This window comes from Centruroides vittatus, unplaced genomic scaffold, assembly GCF_030686945.1.
Source record: "Centruroides vittatus isolate TY-2023 unplaced genomic scaffold, ASM3068694v2 scaffold_149, whole genome shotgun sequence".
NCBI lineage: Eukaryota > Metazoa > Arthropoda > Arachnida > Scorpiones > Buthidae > Centruroides > Centruroides vittatus.
The window spans coordinates 2,334,252-2,354,902 of NW_027122681.1; the positions used below are offsets into that span (position 1 = coordinate 2,334,252).

The 20,651-nt window shown below is 29.4% G+C and overlaps 1 protein-coding gene across 2 annotated transcripts; it reads right to left on the bottom strand.

Moving 5' to 3' along the window:
• Window positions 1–23: 23 nt before the first annotated feature.
• Ttd14 (TRPL translocation defect 14) lies at window positions 24–20,551 on the bottom strand. 2 transcript variants are annotated; one of them, XM_067285044.1, is made up of 14 exons: window positions 20,355–20,551; window positions 11,197–11,264; window positions 8,785–8,822; window positions 8,325–8,362; window positions 8,198–8,245; window positions 7,766–7,894; window positions 6,354–6,448; window positions 5,901–6,005; window positions 1,453–1,530; window positions 1,274–1,369; window positions 1,101–1,197; window positions 932–1,023; window positions 751–866; window positions 24–680 (listed from the first exon to the last, which is right to left on the bottom strand). In XM_067285044.1, exons 1-14 carry the CDS (start codon window positions 20,419–20,421, stop codon window positions 473–475), a joined length of 1,275 nt encoding a protein of 424 aa, XP_067141145.1. In that variant the 5' UTR covers window positions 20,422–20,551; the 3' UTR covers window positions 24–472. The 2 variants fall into 2 exon arrangements, with proteins under 2 accessions (XP_067141145.1, XP_067141146.1); XM_067285045.1 differs by lacking the exon at window positions 8,198–8,245 and having other exon boundaries at window positions 20,355–20,550.
• Between the last annotated feature and the right edge of the window lie 100 nt (window positions 20,552–20,651).

Sequence of the window (20,651 nt, forward strand, 5' to 3'; positions counted from 1 at the left end):
CTTAAATGAAACAAAACGCGTGATATCTTCAAACATTATAATCCTTTATTCTTTGGTGTACAATAAAAAAAATCCTAGCAGTAAAACAATAAATAATTTATACAGAAAAAAAGGACTATGCATTATTTTATGCATGTAGAAGACTATGTATATAAAACAAAATTCTTTGAAAATAAGATATTTTGCTGTGTAAAGATTTTTATCACTACCCGTAATCGGATTAATGGAGAGATATCTGCTTATAACACTCATCACAGATGAAATGTGTAACAGAAAGACTAGTACCGATTAACAATGGCTTTACACAACCAGCCAAAGGATATAGCATGCACATGGGGAAAGTAGTACTTATTAACATCACACGTGTTTGTAAATTTAAGAAACGTAACAATACCCCCATGACAATGATTAAAGATTAAGTATATCCAACATTTTTTTGGTAAGAAAATAAAGTCTCGCCAATAAATATTTCTTAAACTGGCGTATCATTACATATACCATTTATCATTGGAACGTGTTTACTTGGAATATTCCAATCATTTTTTAACGAAAGATTAAACATAGAATAAGAGGGATCTCCTGTAACGTCTTTTGTGATATTCAAAAAGTTAGGCAAACGTTTCTTGAGTTGTTCTCCTTTTAGCGTAGAATATGTTTCCAAAAGTATAAGCTCTTTGCATCTAGAAGTATAAACAATTACTAAATTTGTAAAATTTATTATAAATTAAGTTCAAAAGTGATGTATTCTACCTTGGATGACAGGGTTCTTTGTAAATATCCAACTGAAAATACATATCTTGCCAAAGAAAACATCGCCGCTGCTTATAAACTGTATAATGGGTATCGTCCCGTTGCGATAATATGTTCTAAGAGGAAATTTTCGTTACGGATGCATTCGTAAATATTGCAAAAACTAAACACAATTACGTACCACATAATCACGGTGAGTTAACTGTCGCTTGACTTCTATTACTTGATTGTTGACTTCGCACCGTCTTTGTGTGTGAAGGTAACTCCAATTACCTATTCGAAAATCAATTTGTTTTAGACACTGCCCACTTATTATATGTATATAAAAACACAATATTAAATGTATTTACCATTTTGTCCTCTTTTGCGTAATCTAGATTGTATACGTGGATTGGGGGAGACTAAATAATCATGGACAACATCGAAATCTTGAAACGGTGGGAAAACCTGCGAGGCAGAAGTTTAAAGTCAATTTTTACAACAAAAAAATAACTTTTACGAGAAATTATCGAACACTTCGTACTTCGTCGCTGGGTAAATTTGCAATGAGAAATTTCAATTTCAGACTGTTAGTTGCTAATCTGTCTCCAGTATCGATACCAATTCTTCTGCATACAATCTGTATTAGTATAAAATAGTATATCAAAGTCTCGAAGAGATGCTATAAATAAAAAAAAGTCCTTAAAATTTCTTAATACTTACAGCTATTGTTTTTCTTAATTTTGTATCAAAATCTGTTGTATTATCAACCACGTCAATGTAAGGATGGCCAATCCAAGCCTATAAAATTAATAAAATTGTACATTTACTTTCAAATAATATAGTGAATAGTAAATGAGTACAAATTCATCCTATTTTGAAACAGGACTATGCTTTGAAGAAACCGTAATTCAGAAACAGTTATATTTTGCTCAGAAACTCAATTACTTAGTGCTCTACACTGGAATTTGTAAAAATGTTTTCAACACAGAACATCAAATCAATTTCATGTGATAAATATATTTAAATACAAGTGGTCTGCCTTAAGAGATCTCTCTGACATAAAATGTGGCTTTCAGATAGATTCTCTACCATTTAATAATTGTTATATGTAAAGCATTTCTATTTGCAAATATTTTATTAAAAGAAAAATATATTATTAATTGATCAAAACTTATCACAAATTAAAAACATTACAGACACAGTTTTTACTAGCCTGCAATTTGCTGGCTCAAACACGTGAAGACCCGGACAAAATACAAAATTTTGTGCAAAATGTTAAATATCTGATGGGACAGTTAAACTGTCACCTTTCAAAAATGAAAAACAAAAACTAAACAACAACACAACAAACAGATTTAATTAATTAAATGATGTCTCTATTAGAAATTCTATCAAAAAGGTAAACATTAAAGACTGGAATTATGAAGGAGAGTTTCAAAGTTTGGATAAATACTATCCGAGTGGCATTGGGTGGACCAATCAGAAAGCGATATCAAGGAGAGAACCCTTTAAAAACTAGTGTCTCAAGGGCACGAGGGTCTTTCTCCGAGAACTAAGTTCTGAGGATTTAAACTGTAAAACATATTTCATCCTAAAACTGTTCTTTCTGCGAGATTAGTGGTTCCCAACCTTTTTTGACTTGCGTACCCCTTCGCAGGCCACTTTCCCCAAGTTTTATTTTGCATGTTGGTCAAACAGTGGCCCTTGGTCAATTATACAACACTATACGATTACATGTAAAAAAGATTTTTAATTGAAAATGATACAAATATAATAAAAATATAATTATATTTTCATTTAAAACTAAGCATCAAGTGCCGTGACATCACCAAAGGCCTCAACACAGAATCTGAATATTCTTCTAGTATATCAATTGTTATTAATTTTTTTCATATACCCCTAAACCACAAAGCACATACCCCTGGTTGGAAATTGCTGTACTAGACCAATGTCTCTCCGGATACACTCCAGACATCTAAAAAACTTAGTTCCCTGTGTTGTCTCTCTGTGGATGAATACCTTAGCCGACCTGTACTTCTCGCTTGAGCCAAAATTCCTCCAGACAAAGTGAGCCCCGGGGGCCATCAACTTATCACTGAGGGACTTATTGTTAATATAAGTCATAAGGAGACGGTCCAATGTCGTTGATATTCGGACCCTCTCCTTAGACCAATAATAAGAATTGAATCCTTTATAGACGACAATAGAAAAATTTTGTAAGCATGTTTTTTTTTTATTTAATTAAACAATCAATTTGTAAATGGTAATTCTGACTCAGTGTCCAAATCACACCCACGTGACCTTTTCGACCCCCCGTCCAACCCGACCATCATACGTCAGAAAACTTCACAAACAACAGAGGGAAAGTATGCTGATAAAAAATTAAAAAACTTGGGGGGTTCTTTTTGACTGAACTCTGAATTTTGAAACATCAAGAAAAAAAATTCAGGAGTTTTTTTTGTATGTATGGATGTTTCTGTTTGTAGGGGGCACAATTTTGTTTGCCCACTTTAGAGCTTATCCTCAAAATTTGCCATTTTATATTAATTATATAAAAAGATTAAAAGTTTTTTAATAAAATATAACAGATGGTGCCACGTGCAGTTTTAAATGTTGTTGCCAGGAAAGTTACGCAACTTTTTTCCAGATTTTTAAAAATAATTTACATGTAAATAGAGGAAAATTGTGGGTTATCTGACATCAAAAACTATTACCCAAATAAAATGAAACATGATATATTTCCATTTACTCGAAGAAAAACAGGATTTCTAAATGCGCTGCTTTTCTGGCAACAATCAGAATGACGAGTGTATTTTATTTAAAATGTTTGCTACCTCATCTACAAGTAAAGTGATCTGTACAAATTCTTGACTCGGTTGTATAATCTCTGGCTTAGGTAATTTTATATTTGTGAAAAATATGACACTCTCATATTTGAAGTAATAAAAATATTTTAAGACAATAACGACAGAAAATTCTAAGTATTATTATTTAGTATTGACCTCAATTTTATTTGAAAATATAAACTGTATTTACAAATCAATTAGAAAATTCTATTCAAGTGCGGAAATGCATGCAAGGTTTATGAAATTTTTTAAATTTTAGATAAGTATAAATGAAGGTACAGACATAAAATAGGAATTATTATTATTATAAAATTTAATAAAAAACTGTAGTAAATTAATGAAAGAATGTTAGGTAACAATTTAAAATTTTTCTTATGTGGAATATTCAAATTACAAGTTCTTTTGTAAATCAAATCAATTACACACGAAACCAAACCCAATATATGTTAATAATCAAATGATACAACTGAATTCTTATTGGTCTAAAATAGTTTTTAATAATTAATTATTAAGATACCAAGTAATTTGGTTTATAGATAGGCAGTTAGCTGCTATCTTGTGTTGAACTTATTTAGAAAATTTTGGAAGAAAAGCCATTAAATCGAATGATAAGAATCCTGCCGTATCATTCGATTACAAAACATAGGTGTAAAAGTTATATAGGTTAAAGTTTACCTAGAGAACCCTAACGGCCGCACTTCCAGAATCGCGATAGCATTTACGATTAGAAATGCAAATTTTTAATTTTATTGGGCCTTAGGACGCACGTTCTAACCTAACCTATTCTAATAAATTACCAAATTATTGGTAATTTATTAGGGAATAGAATAGCTTAGGTTTTAGGCTATAACATGTTCCCTGATTCCAGCAAACAGAAGAAAAGAATAATTTGGTAATTTATTAGAATAGGTTAGGTTAGAACGTGCGTCCTTGGGCCCAATAAAATTAAAAATTTGCATTTCTAATCGTAAATGCTATCGCAATTCCGGAAGTGCGGCCATTAGGGTGTTCCCTAGGTAAACTTTAACAGTTATATAACTGTACTATTACATTTATGATCGAAATTATGTTTAAATAGAGTATGAGACAAGTTAAGCTTTAAACAAATAACTTCTTTGGTTATAATTTGAATAACTTCGAGGAAAATCTAAAATTAATAGTACTATTTAAAATTTTTGTCAAACGTTCATCCCAAATGTATTATTTTTTTTTCCCAATTTGTTATTTTATAAAATGTATTTACATTTATACTTATTTAAAATTTTAAAAATATATTTTATGAGTCTACACCACCTACGTTTTCCTACTTTCAGGAAAACTGTATTTAGCCCGACGTAAAGAGTAAATATTCTTTGGTAGAATATTCTAACACCTCTGGCTAGACACGTGGTTTATAAATTAACATTTAAACTGTAGCAATTATTTATTTGAGATTTGTTTCACTTTCGTAACGGCTCCTCACTTCATTTGTAGTCATCTATAAATGTTGTTTTTCCAGGTCTTATCGTACAAACACTGTATGTAACAATTTTAGTTTTATTTTCTATGTATTAGTTCTGATATTACTAGATTTTTTAAAAATGTAAATAAAGCAAAAATTTGAAAAATACTTAAATCTGTACAATTTAAACCTTGTTTTTAATAAAAATTTTTTTAAATTAATAAAATGTATAAGTGTTTTAGAAGTATCTCTGTATAAACTGTAGTTTGTAATATATAATATTAGAGTTAAAGTATTTAGTAAAAACCTTGTCTAGATTATCAACCCATTTTGACAGATTTCATTCTCTATACTTTAAAGATGGTAAGCTTAAATGTAGAAGAATCCATAAAAAAAAAAAGCAATATCTCAGCAATATACGAAAACTGCTAATGAATCAATAAAGTCAACAGAGACAGGTAAGTGTCCAACTAGCTATAAAAATAAAATCTCTCTTTCAAGGACAATGGATATTTATAACTACCTAATGTTAGCTGATGACTGACCTTGAAACTTGATTGCCGTTTCTTCTAGTCAATCAAAATATTCAACATACAATCCTACATTTTATACGAAAGATAGATAATATTCTGTATACTGCATATCATTTAATTATAATTATATGGCTTTAAATATTGAACAAATGTAGAAAATTTATATTGTATGTTTTATTTTTTAAATTTAAAGCATTTTAATATCAATTGATTCAAACGTGTAATTCTTAAAAATTCAATAATCTCGTATATGATTAATGCGTGTTCCCCGCGCAGTAAAAAAATGGAAAAGTAATCAATTTTTACTTTATAAATATCAAAAAATTTCTTATAAAATATTCAACTTACTTCAGCGGCTCTTCTGTCTCTTTCTCTAGCAAGTTCAAGTCCTTCTGTTCTGCACTGATTATCTTCTAAGGTATAAAATTCTTCGGCGCCATTCGCGCAAGATACCTAACGAAATTTATATTACTCGTGTAAAACTTTTTATTTAATTTATAAAAAAATCAAAATAAAAATTAAAAAGAACTATTAATCTGAAAACTTAAGCAAGCTTTAAGTATATTAAAAGTTCATTAATTGCTTTTGTATAATAGTTATAACAGAAATGCACTGCTGATTAGCACAATTATTATAAGTAGACAGACGATAAATATTACTGTGTTCATACGTTTATAATACTTTGTCTTAGGGATATATTGACTTTTTAGTGTATTCAACAACAAAAAAACCCAAGTAATATTGTCAATTTACAACAAGAATTTCAAAATAACTCAGATTTTTTCAAAGGTAAAAATCTACCAAGTGAATGATGTGATTGTAGCGATTATCCCTCATCTCCACAGGATTCCAACCATAGGTTTTCAATATCTTCTCCCAAGATTCCTTGCTAATAACTGTAAAAACATTTCATGAGTTAATTCATTTATAAAGCTTAGACAATTTATAGCTATCTTAAGCTGCATTTTGTGGCATAAATCAGATAGAAATGAAACATGCTCACATTCTTTAGTAAACAATAATAATTTTTGGTAGACTTACGCTCAAATCAAGTGTGTTTTATGTTGCTCTTTGTTTTACGGGTAAAGCATGGTGACAAGTAAGAAGAGTAAATTTTCGTCGGTAGAGCCAGCAACCTGAGAGTTGCCGAAGAGTTTAACAGGCTACATCCAGATGGAGCCTATTAAAATCCTCAGTAATGCCTCATACACCGCAAATCTACCATCAAAATAAATTAAATTCATTCATCCTTACTTGGCACCATGCTTTACCTGTAAAAGAGTAATGATGATGTTATACAAAATCTTCAAAATGTGCATACAAATCTTAACTTTCAGTAAAATTAGATCAATAACGGTACTTATAAATTTATAAAAAACCTTACCATATTCTGTATTATTATTTCATACAATTATTATTAAACAAGATGATATTGAATTAAACATTAGGGAAAATCCATAATTTAAGAATTGACGTAAGAAAAATTTAACAGCTACACTTATGCTGCTGCATACATAAAAGGTGTACATAAAATTCTATATAATGTCTATAGTTATCTATATTATTACTCACACTAAGAATGGATCAGATATTAAATCTATTATTTGCAAAATCAGATAAAATTTGTTCCATTAATAAACTTGAAATATCTCAAGGATCATCATATTAACAAATAAATTATATTCCATATTTGTGATAAGCAATAAATTGATTCTGTCAGTTAAATCGTCAGAAGAGAACTTATTAAAGTCTACAAATAATCAAATTTATGCTATACTTTACATTTACATCAGTATACAAACTTCGATTATTTTTAAAACAGCCATTAAATGTACTAGTAAATGACTGTACATTATTCACCTAAGAATCTAATTAGAAGCTTACCGAACAATAGTTACAGTAAGACTATTGTGCACTATCTGAATATTACATCCCAATTGGATCGACCGTTTGATAACCTTTTAATATCCTCAAACAATTATGGAATAGTGTAAATAATAAATAAAGATTTGTCCCCCACGACAAAAATTATTATTTCAAAGACTGTGTGCATGTTTCATTTTGAGTGAATTACTGTTATTTAGAAGGATTACAATACAGCAAAAATATCTTAAGCTGAAATGCTAAAATTTCTGTCATACGCATTCATTTTGTTAAGACAAATGCAAGAAGCAGATACGTTAAAACTAAGATTCTCGTTACGGAATCCTTACAGGCAGAAGCGTCCATCGTTCCTCTGTCGCAGATGACGAGCGTGTTCCTGTCGGAAGATTCGGCCAGTGCGAAATAAGTCTCTTCCATCGCCATCATAGTTTTTAGCAAATTTTCTTGAAACTTCTCCGCTAAAATTTCGTTATAAAAATGGACATTAGAATTATTACGTGTACGTCTCGTAAGAATTTCGATATTAACTTAAAGAAATTTCTTAAGACGAGTCTTTTGTACGGTAGGATTAGTAACGTGACTTATCTAAAATTTAACGACAACAAATCGATTAGCTTAACTTAAATTACAAGAAAAGTTGTTTTATACGAATTCCAATTAATGCTGTTATTAAATAAAAAACTCTTAATATTTAAAAATGAAAAGAAAAATTAATTTTCCTTTTCAATCTTTTCAGAAAAAGTTTTTACTCAAGAACCTACAAGTAATATTTAAATATTTTTCAAGATTGGCAGAGTGGAAATCACCAACTGGAAGTACACAAACAACTTTTTTAAATTTTATTATTTTGAAAAAATATTAAAAAGGTCGTTACGAAAGCTAAACTACCTTGACTTTCGGATAGATCGAGGAATCTGACGCCCCCTCTAAATAAATAAATAAATAAATTCATTTTAAGTTAATTGAACTGGAATAAAAGTAAATAATACACACATTTCAATTATTTTTTCAACTTTTAATGTTTTAGATTTCATATAAAAAAAAAAAAAAAAAAGAAAGAGCTTTTGAAATTTATATTTGATAATATTTTATCATCCCAATATTTTAAAAGTAAAATAAAATAATCATGTAATGTGTTATTTTGAAAATCTCTTATTACGTTAATATCTACGTACGGGTATTTCGTACTTTTACGGAAATACCGCTTAATATTATAGACTTATCGTAAGCGTTAGGATTAAAATTTTGTCGAAAAACAAGATAATAAACTTTAATTTATTCCAAGAACAAACTGGGAAAAAATATCTATTCTTATATACATTATGAAATAGTGACTAGACACCTTTACCCTAAAAGTATCGTAGCAGCTTCTGGTACCCGGTATACCTAAGATGAAGGAAAAAGATCTTATAGAATCAAAACTCTTGAAAACATCTAGATAGGAATGTTTACATTATTTGTTAAGATAAATAGTCAGAAATTATTCCGAATAATATCGATCCTTTACGAAGTAATACATGGATCTATTACACCGTTTAAAGAATTTAAAATAAACATTTTCTGCTTCTTATCTGAAAATACATCGTACAAAAGGTTCGAGCGTATGAGGCAACGACGACCCAGAAAACGAATTATCCTTACAAACAGGTTCCTCTACCTTGTAAAATGATCGGAAGTGTCAATTTACACTCTTAGAGGGAAGGCAAAGCCAAATCAGAAATGAATGATTTTGTACTGTAAAAGATATTTATTTGTCCTTCCTGAAAATTAAGTTCGTGCGGGTTACCGCCTTTCACACTCGAACCCTTTGTATATAAAGAAAATATTCAATAAATTAAAATATATACAAAATTTTTATCTTTAACAAGCACAATCATACTGGGATGAATACAATCAACAAATCATAATACTTAGTAAATTAGAAAAATGTTTTTTAAATTAAAAGACTATTCATACAACAACAAATGATGAAAAAATAAAACACTAATTAAATCAAAAGCTCATATTCTCAATTTTAATTAAAAAAGATACTATAAAAGTTTAATATAGTTCAAGTACAGAATGTCGTTTTTTTTGTTCTATTTCAATTTAATTCGATTTTTTTTCAATTGTAGCCTAAAAATTAAGTTATTTTTAACTCTAAAAATCAATTATCCGATGATGAAAACCCCGACCTGTATAATTGATTGTATGATTTAAAAAAAAAAAAAATGGTTTAAATACACACACAAACCATAGTTTTTAAGTTACAATAATTCACATAAAAATATGCGTGTTAATACTTTCTTTTACTAACCACGCAATAAAGAAATTTTTTATTTTGTATAGGAATGAAGCTAATTGTTAATTACTTTGCAAATCGAAAGCAATATAAATAAAGGCATTATTGTATAGGAACAATAAAGAATAATAGTGTTGAATAGAAAATTTCATTACACACAAAGGTTCAGTCTTACATAAAATCTCACTAACCTCAAAAATTAGTCCAGTAATAGTCGAAATTATCACCTTTCTAATGTTTTCTACCAACTCCTAAGATCTTCGTCGTCAGGAAATTCAAATAACGAAACGTTCGTCAAATCTACGAACGGAAGAATTTACTTTCTAATTGAATACATTTTTAAATCTGCTGTCGTGCACACATTACGCAATGCACGGATAGGCAGCTCTATCTTACCAAATGGATAAAAGATCCTTCTCCCTCAGATCTAACAACAGAGCTTACCCGCAAAGTAGGGTGTTCCAACAGATAGCCCAATTTACAAATTAGAATGTTCCAAACTACCCGAGTTCTCGAACGGGATAATTATTTACTCCACATATGTCGATGACGTTTTCATTCCGTATCATAGTAAATCATATATTGAAAATCTTTAGAAGGCCGTGAGACCAATAGCAAACAAGTACCGCGACGGAAAGTTAAAAAGAACCTTGAAGAGAGAGTTCAACCCCCTGACCGGGGCTCTGTCCCAGAGTGGGTGAAAGGCCCTTAGCTGCCGCGGTCGCTTCGGGATTCGACCTCTCTAGAGTCAGGTTGTTTGAAAGTGCAGCCCTAAGCAGGTGGTAAACTCCACCTAAAACTAAATACGGCCGTGAGACCGATAGCAAACAAGACTGATTTAGACAGAAATCTGAACCACCCCGTTTTGCATTCTGGCAGTTTTACGCAATCCATTCGACTTTGAGATCTTGGCATTCGTGGCTCTCTTAAGATATGCAATCTCACGTCACCAAAGCTCAACAAAGACCCGTCAAGAATGAAATAAAATAAAATACTAACGAGGTTTTATACAATTTACCTTTCATTACTAAGAATTTCAGATTTTTTAAAAATATATTAAAGTTTACTCAAATTCAAATTTCTTTTATTATTAATATTTTACGACCATTAAATTCTTTTCCGTCATAATTTAAATTTAAGATATGAGCTTTTGAAAATAAGATATTTATATTAATCCAAACAATTCTTCTATTTAATAAATATTGAATTTCACACCAATCATTAAAATAACTATATAATTATTATATTCTGATAACAATTTTAATTAAGATAATTACTCTAATAAAAATCTGAAATATTAAAAATTAAAAAAAAATAAAAAACGAATAAATTTAAAAATCAAATATTTACTAATTTAAATAAAACAAGAGAAAAATATTCCTGTGAATGATGTAATAAACAATAAATACCTCACAAGTTTGGCTAATACACTGAAGAAAGTATTAGTAAGTTTTAATTTTTACAAAACATTCACCATACCTTCCATCCAAGATTTTCAAAAAAAGTACATAATCTAGCTTGACCTGTTGTCTTTCCGCTACATGGCCCTTAAATATAATAAAAAGATATTAATAATAATAATAATAAGTAATCGACAAAATAAAGTTAATTTTATGCAATTTTTCAAAACGGATTACAATAATCTTGCATTAGAATGCTTTTGTAACTACCTTTTTATCCTTAAATTAAGATTCATTAAAGAATCTCTTACTTTTGATTTGTATCACAGACAAAATAGTTCTCTGATATAAAAAAAAAGTCAGGAAGAAGAAGAAAACTCAAATTTAATGTAATAAATCAAAAATATATACTGTTTTAATACTATTAATAAAGCAGGATATATTTTAAGATGCAAGTAAGTCTATCTTTGAAAAAAATTAGTTCTTAGAATGCAGTGGGTGAACGGTTAACGAACATAATCCGTTCCAAGACTTTGTTCGCTATCCGAATTGTTCGTTAACCAATTATCGATTTACCTTAGGTTTTTATGGAAATTTGATTAATTCGTTGTGGAAACTCCAAAAAATAAAAAAATATATACTTTGTTTATTTATAGGTAATAATAGAAATACATATAAACACAGTCTTGCATTTTTATTAGTCATGTTTTTTCCATTTGTGGGGATTAAAGAATCTGTCTAACGTCGATTGCTTTTCTCTCTTCTGGATTTTTCAAAGTAATTAATAGCATTGTAATTGTAGACATCCCCGAGCCTATTAACCTCAACCTGGTTTGGATGCCATACTAAGACCATTGTTCTGACATCCTCCCACTTCTTCAAAAGATCTTTAATAGCGGATATCGGCATTAATCCTCTTTTTCAGAAGAAACATATCTTGCCGAGTTTCTTGGTGTTCTTCTGTCGTCAGATCAGTTGCAGGTTCCATTATGAGCTCTTCAATGTTCTTTATTTCTCAGATGTGATTTTTGTTACTCCTTAAGCTGCTTGAGTTTTCTTGATTATACTGTATCTTTCTTAGATAAGATTGAACTGCAGCCTAGACTATTCAAGCCATGCTGCCCAGCAACATCAGACATCTGCCCACTCTTTACCTTTGCTATTATACTCTCACCTTTCAAAAATAAAAACCCACACAAAACTTAAAAGTGCCCACCTGAATACTATAAAAGAATTGTTTCTGTCAGAAAAATAAAAGGGAAATTACAAGAGTTTCAAAGTTCGGAGGAATACTATCCGATCAGTATATACCGGGTTGACCGCTGATGTTGACGTCTGCGCTCCGAAAAGTTTTGAATTGTTGCCAGAGGACAAGGTAAGACCAATCAGTATTCATTATTTTACATCACTTCTTCTTGCATTTGTTCTGTGGTGTTCGTAATCCAAACATAAAAATCTTTTGCGAAACTGTTTGTTATCCGATTTGTTCATTAACCGATCACCCACAGTACAAATTTAAAGAATTTGTTCTGTATTCTAATTCCCATCAATATTCAAAAGATGTTATCTTTCTGAAAGAAAACAGGCATGTTACCCAGTAAGGTGGCTTCAATATGGGTGGATAAGTAAACCGACGACAATTTGCTTCAGAAGAAACAGGCTACGTCATTGGCTTGTTTATTTAACTGTATTATCGGGCGGCATGGCTCCGACAGAGGGTGCAAATGGAGATCTGTTGGAAAAATCATTTTAATGCTCTCGTTTAGGATTTTTTTCAACAGAGTATGACAATGATAGAACTACTTTCAGAAAGATAACATCTTTCAAATATTGATGGGAGTTGGAATACAGTTTTAAATTTTTAAATTTATATTCTAAAAACCAGTTTTCTCCTGAAAATTTTTTTGGATCCTTTCGTGGAAATTAAGTCCTTGAGAAAAGGTTTAATTTCCTTGAAAGTGTTTGGAAAGATTTTTATTTTCGTTTGTTTATTAACTACAAATCAAACAAATAGTTTTTGGACTTATTAAATGATTAAAAGTAAATATTTAATTACTGTTTATTCATTAATTGCATATCCAATTTCGTCATTGGCTATTTGAAGCAGAAACAATAAAACTGGACGTGCAATTAATAAAAAGACGTAGTTCTATTTAATAATTTACGTAGAATATATTTTTCCAATTCTTCAGGTACTTAATAGTAATTACTTAGTAAACCAGATGAAGCTTCTGCTTCCATATAGTAAGTGGGAATTGCAGGTTCGAATCCCACTTCTGGGATGATTCTTTTCTTCCAGAAATTTCTAAATTAAATGTATCATAATTAACACGAGATGGCAGCTTAACTGCCTACGTCTAGTCGAATTAATTAATTATTAACTTAACCGAAAGTAACCCGATAATTTCAGTTCATTCGGTTTGACTAAAATTAGGTTACGAGTCGTTCGTGTTATTTACCATTTTTTCGTCCGAAAATCGTTAGCAAAATAAAATCAATTTAGTAATACTGTAATAATTTTTTAAAAAGACACTTAAAATGACAAAATAATAGCCCAAATTAATATATATTTTTTTAAATTCAATGAAATCAGAGACTCGACTTTATATAACAATTAGCTACGTAGCGTGTTGTTATTGGATTCATAATTTATGACAATTACCTGAACGTAACATAATACATGATGATGTCCTTGGTATAGAATTACTATTATATGCCATTTATTACAGACGTATATAAAATTTATAGTAAAATAATTTAACGTTTCGCAGCATATTTAAAATATAAAATTTGTAAGAAACGTTTCTTGTAAATTTATAGAAGTGGAATGTACGCTACTTATACAGATTAGTTAATGTTTGTAAAAGACTGTAATTTACTTAAAAATAAAAAGTACACAGTCTTCATTAAGACAAGTCAGGATTTTCTTCAATCGATGTAAAAATATTACAATATATGAAAGCTTATAAATTCAAATGATGATGCTGGAATCGAGATGGCGATTCAATCTCTTACCTTCACTTCAAATTACTTTATTTAGGTAGCCGAGTTACGTTCCAATGAATCTAGATTTACCATTCGACTAATTTATAACTTGGTCTACTGTTTTATAAATGCCATAAAGTATTATGATTTCTACCATCATTAAAGACTATTATATGTTTTACAGGAACTTCTTGTATCTTTCAAGGTTTTAGTTTCAACAGACATTATAATATGTTGTCTATGATTGTTACCAGGAGTTTATAATTTAGTCTTTGATTACTATCATATTTTACCTAAATTGCAGTAAGAATAAAAAAAAACAATGTCTAACTGCTACTGGAATGAAACAGAGAATCGCATTAAATCTAATACATCCTTTAAATTTTAGATACAAAGTTTATGCTTTACATTAAAAACCTTGCATAAACTTGATATTTTTGGGATTAAAAATAAATTTTTCAAGCGCTCGAACGTTAAAATATACATAAAACAAATTCAGTCTACAGAAAAATATTTTACGAATTTTTTTCTAATTTCTTAACAAGCTTCTAAAGTTTTTACTTTTATTAATTCATAAGTTTTCATATAAAAATAATTAATTTAAGATTAAAAAGACAGGTTATTATTCAATTTTTTCAATAGAAACAATGAAAAACAATATTACGGATAAGTTCTTAAAATGTGTCATTCAGATAACATTTAATCTGAAAAAAATATATATATATACTCTGTATTATTATCTGTATAATATTTGATAGCTGTGTCCTTATCTTTCTGATAATACAGTAGTTTCAAGTCAAAACAGTAGCTAGCATGTATCTTGTTTATTTTAAAATGATTACAATAAATTTGACAGATGATTATTCATGAAATAGTCTAAATATCTGCGTTTTTTAATTCTCTCTCTCTCATTACGTTTATGACAATAGTAAACACACATACTAAAAGCTTCTGAAACTTTACAGGCTAATTTGTCACGTAGAAGTTCTTTAATCTAGCATTTGTGAGACTAGGGTAATTCTGTAATATTTGAAACTGCCAGTTTATTAGGCTTTTTGTATTTTCAAAAATTCAATAAGTTATATGTGATCCAAATATTGCGGACACTGCTATATACTTCCAATTTGTTTGCTCAAAGCCCAGCTTAAAGACGATATAATGCACGACTATAAATGTTACGATTGGTATAAAGACATTATAAAACAAACACATTATCGCACAAAATCAACATTCACAGTGATTCATGTGCATAAAATATTATATTATAGAAGTGCAGTGTATACGTACGATTAACAAAAGGTAGGTGCATGCAAAACACTCGAATTATCGGCAATCCAGATTACTGTGCATTCTGGATCGCCGGGTGCTAATTAGTAAACTCGTATTGTACCTATAAGGATATCAATGAAAATACTCGAAAATAAAAGTAATAATTACAGTAATGATAGGCGTAGCAGCAATACGAACATTTACTCAACGGGTTAAATATTACATAATATATTTTTAAATAAAAGAGAATTACAGGTGCATTTTAACTATACAAAGAAGAAAAAAAAAACAACCTTATTTTAAGCAATGAAATAATCTAGCTAATTGTTTTATCATCCAAATTCTATCTTAAAGTATGACTAGTGCATTAAGTCGTACTTTATTCAAGACGTTTTATATTTTTAATTTAGAAACGATAAGATCATTTCGTCAAATTTCGAAAATATATTCTAAATAATGGACTATTTTCGACGCCGGATATAAAAAGAGTAACAACGTAAGTTCAATTTAAAAACAGAAATTTAGTTCTATTACAGCCAACTCAGTAATAAAGTAAAATTACAGGACTAATTTAAACAATAGTTTCTGATCCTTTTTTCAAAGCTGGCATCCTAACCAGTTTACTTTAGTGTGCATGACACACTCGATACCTAATTATTTAAATTAATTGCTGGGTATCAGAAAATCTTGCAACATGCCTATAAGCTCGCTGCAAAGTTTGCTGTTGTAAAATCCAGGTTGAAAACTGTTCATTTGTTTACTTATTTGGCTAATGAAAATAATTTATGAGAACAAAAGTCATTTTATAAGCAATATTTTTGTTGCCATATTCACTGCAGATGTATTATATATATAGACAAGTTTATAAAAAATAAAATTAATTTGTTTATCAGTAAAAAAGTCTATTAGTTTATTTAATTTATCAGCAATAATTCTTTAATTCTCAGTTAAAAAGAACAATTTAATAGTAAAAGGGTCTATAAATAACAGTAAGGAACATGCAAATACTGAATTGCATAATTAATAATGAAATATTTTTCTCCCTACAAACACTTATTTTTATGATAATTCTGGCAGTGACTAAATTAAAATTTAATCATCACCAGAATTAGTTCCTAATAATTCTTTAATAAGGACAAAATACTATAACTATGACCGATGAACGAAAATTAAATTATGATGATTTCATTTATATCTTACACACATCCTTTAAAATTGATAACGAATGATTAAATATTCGAAAGAATTGTATAATGTTATATTTAACAACAATACATCACAAAAATAAACTTTTAAATCCTTTATTCCTTATTCAACAGTCTAACCCAGGGGTCTCATACTTAAACACAGCAAAGTGCCAGTCAAATTCATGTATATCAGATGCAGGCCATATTCAATATTACTCGGTAAACCAAAACATAATGTAATTTAAAAAACACACTAACAAAAGCCCTTTTGTTGCAAAGCCTTTACGACTTACGTAAACAGTTAGATGTTTGAATTTTTTCTGTTTTAATCCCTGCAAGATGTTAAACATTTATTTCCAGAGAAGAAATCATCAAGGCCGCAGGCTGGATACAAAGCCTTAACAGGCTGCGAGTTTGTGACACTGGTCTAATCTAATGATAGTTGATCAGCTACTTTCCAGAAAATGAAAACTCTTTTAACAAAATCTACGGAGAAAAATGATGAACTAATTCAAGAAGTTGACCACGATCAGAGTCCAAAGTTAACAGCATGAATTATGATTTAGAATTTACTTGCTGTCGTGCCAAAAAATTCCACTTTATTCAAGTAACATCGTGTAACTGGAACCCATAAAACATCTTACAATAGTGCTTTATATAGCAAATAGTTATATTCTAAGATTTAATTTCCATTAAGTAGGTTTGTTTTGTAGACGTTACATCTTACTTTTAATATAGCGACAGTTCACCTTTTCCAACCGTCAAGTGCCATGGTGCAGTGGTTATCATCTCTGTCTATAAATCGGAAGGTCTCTGGTTCAATGGTAAATTAGTCTTTTTTATGTTCTTTCTCAAAGTTTCGAGAACGCACGTTAATTCATTATCATTTGCATATTTCGAGAACATTCCCTCGCACTATAAAACCGCGAGTTATCACGTTAAGGATCAGTTTATCTTGTACAATGTACTGAAGAGTTAGTATGTTCTGTAGGTTAATAAACATCCCTTTGTGTTTACCAATGACTTGTTACCGTTGTTCACTTTTAATCTACGTAACAATATGTACACATATATTCATACTCCGTAACAATAAAGACTTATTTTATTACAAATCAATATTTTCGAAACAGCTCGATAAGTCGTACACTTTTCAAACATATTTTATATTCTAGTATGTAAATAAACATTTTTAATAATTTAAATTATAGATATCAAACATACTTTATTCCTTTATTACATTAAAAAATATAAATTGAAATTTTAAAGCTATCGAAATAGAAAAACCATACTTTATTTCAAACGTTTACATAAAATTAAAACTAATTCAAATTCAAATTCTTAAGCAGTCAGACTTGAATGGTTCTTAAATTATTCTTTTTTTGTCCTTAATTACAACAGTAATTTCTTTTAAGTTATATAATTTAATGTTTTTATTTTTAAATTTTATCATTTTGTAACTTACAATTTGACAGATTTATATTTTGAAACAATTATGAAAGATTTTTTTTCCTTCTATTAAAACTGCTTTTGCAATAGTTAACATATACGTTATTTAATTATTAAGTTTTCTTCGTATCGAAAATATAAATTTAAATACTAAAAAGAAAAATAATCATTTAACTAACATAAAAATCATGTATTTTCTTTAACAAATACGGTTAATGTTACCTAATGGTTCCAAGATGGCGGCTCATCTGATTCCAGCAAGAAAACAGTGGGGACGCACGTTCTAACCTAACCTATTCTAATAATTTTGTTGGTAATAATTATGGTAATTTATTAGAATAGGTTAGGTTAGGTTAGAACGTGCGTCCTCACTATTTCCCTTCTTCTATTTGCTGGAATCGGAGACGAGCCGCCATCTTGGAACCATAGGTAACATTAACCACAAATACTTTATATTTAATTCTGAGATCTCAAAATATTCGTATTTTTAAATATAACTACGTAACGGCAATTATAAACCTATACTTCTCTACTGTTTTTAAAAATGATTGCTCATCATCACATGCTTGCTTAATTTATTCTTGAGAATATTTTCCAATAGAATATGAAGTTAACAAATTTTGCCGACTGTTTAAATAATGTTTCTTTCATTTAAGTCATAAATACGAACAAGACTAGATAAAATCTAAATAAAACAGTAAAAGAAAGTTTCTAATTCTTATTTAATACAAATATATACTTACGAACGCAACTGAAATTACTGTAGATGCACCGGAACACCTACGCTTACATATACAATTTTACTTTTCAGTTTAGTTTATAAATATAGATGCAATGATGTACTATGAATACAATAGCAATAGAAGTTTGTGATGTAATGAAATAAAAGTACTATTAACCACAAACTCTAGTGTCAAATTTTATTGATATATTTGTTTATAAACGCACAGAGAATGTGCTATCTTATACCTAAATTTATCATCAGAAATATAGAAAGTGATATATATTTCTGGAATTAAATGAATGCAAAAATAATTTTTTTTCTCTTAATAAAGTAATCAATTAATAAATTATATAAAATTCTCTTAACGAGAAAAAGAATAGGACCGTTTGGAATAATTTTAATAAATGCATTCTTTACGACAGTCGAATATAAATGGCAGGATTTTATACTTCATCTTTCGCTCCAAACAAATCTAATTTAATTGTAATAAATGCCAACGATCTACCGTATTATCGGGCTACGATAAGGATAATTTAATTAAAAATCGGGTTTACGAATTTATCGTTTACGTACGTAACGATATAATTTGTATCGACAAATTAATCTTCAAACCGAATTATTTCATCATACGTCGGTTAGAGAATAAAATCTTTGTACGTTGAATAAAGTAGCAACAACATAAAAAATTATATATTAAATATAACCTTTTATTGTTACGAAAACAGCAAGAATTATTTCGTATCTTCAGTTAATAAATAAGTAAAAATTATCGACCCAAAAAGTTAATAGTCTTGCACTTTATAGTTTTCATCAATTTTTAACTCAAGGACACTTTGCCAATACTTTCCGCCATCCGAGCGACTTTCTAGTGTTACTTAATACGTCAATTATGTGAAATTCCTGAAGTTTACCGATTAAATTTGTTCCTATTATTACAATAAAACTGGTGATGGCTCCTTTAAAATCCTCAAACTGTTACTTAGTACTTGCCCTTACGACCAATCGGTAACACATGCCGAATTGGCAATTCTTTATTGGAAGCGAATAAGGAGCCAGAATTACTGTTTTGTTCCCTTATAAAGTATCATAAATCGAACAGAAATAATCACCTCGTTTACATAGCTAATGAGTAATTTCGAAAGTACGGTAAAACCTGTGTAAAACGGAATCCGAATAAAACGGAAACCTGCGTAAATGGATGAAATTATTCGAAATGAAACGATTTTCTACGTTAAAAAAAAACCCGTTCGAAACGAAAACCGAAAGAAAAACCGCGAGATTCCGCTTTACACAGGTTTTTACTGTGTATTGGCGAGTTTCCGTTTTAAACAGTTTTTCGTTTTTACGTAGAAAACCCGGCTCCGTCTAGAATATTTGTTCGTGTGGACAGTTTCCGTTTAATTCGGGTTCCGCTTTACACAGGTTTTACAGAATTTTTCCGTTTTGGCAGATTTCCGTATCGAATAATTTTTTTTTTCCTTTCTTTATTACGTAGAAAACCGCTCCGTTTCGAAGAATTCTTCCGCTTAGGCAAGTTTCCGCTTTAGACAGGTTTACGTCTTCTTAACTCTGTTCTCGGCTTTATACAGAGAAATATTGGAAATAATGAAATTAAATAAGTCTTACCCCCAGTCAGGACGAGTTTGTATACAATTCGTTCTTTCTTCTCGAAATCTTGAGTCATTTTACTCATTTAGAAGGTTTAAATGATTGATATATCGAGATAATGATCTACCGGCTTTTATTATCTACCACAATCACAACGTGCTACCATGGCATCTAATTGCAAGTCGAGCAGCAAAAAAGAACTGCCACCTATCGTCGATTTCTCATACTGAAAATTCTTCCAAAAATCCGCCCAATATTGAAAAAAGAAAGAAATATTTAAAAATTTTTAAAAATTCCTTTAAATTTTTTAATATT

Excerpts from the sequence above, each read along its gene's own strand:
- Ttd14 (XM_067285044.1), bottom strand. The coding sequence starts at position 20,421 with ATGAGTAAAATGACTCAAGATTTCGAGAAGAAAGAACGAATTGTATAC. Across the intron at positions 8,363-8,784 it reads GCTGCTACGATACTTTTAGG|AGGGGGCGTCAGATTCCTCG; the intron begins GTAAAGGTGTCT and ends TTATTTATTTAG. Across the intron at positions 6,449-7,765 it reads AACGATGGACGCTTCTGCCT|TTATTAGCAAGGAATCTTGG; the intron begins GTAAGGATTCCG and ends ATGTTTTTACAG.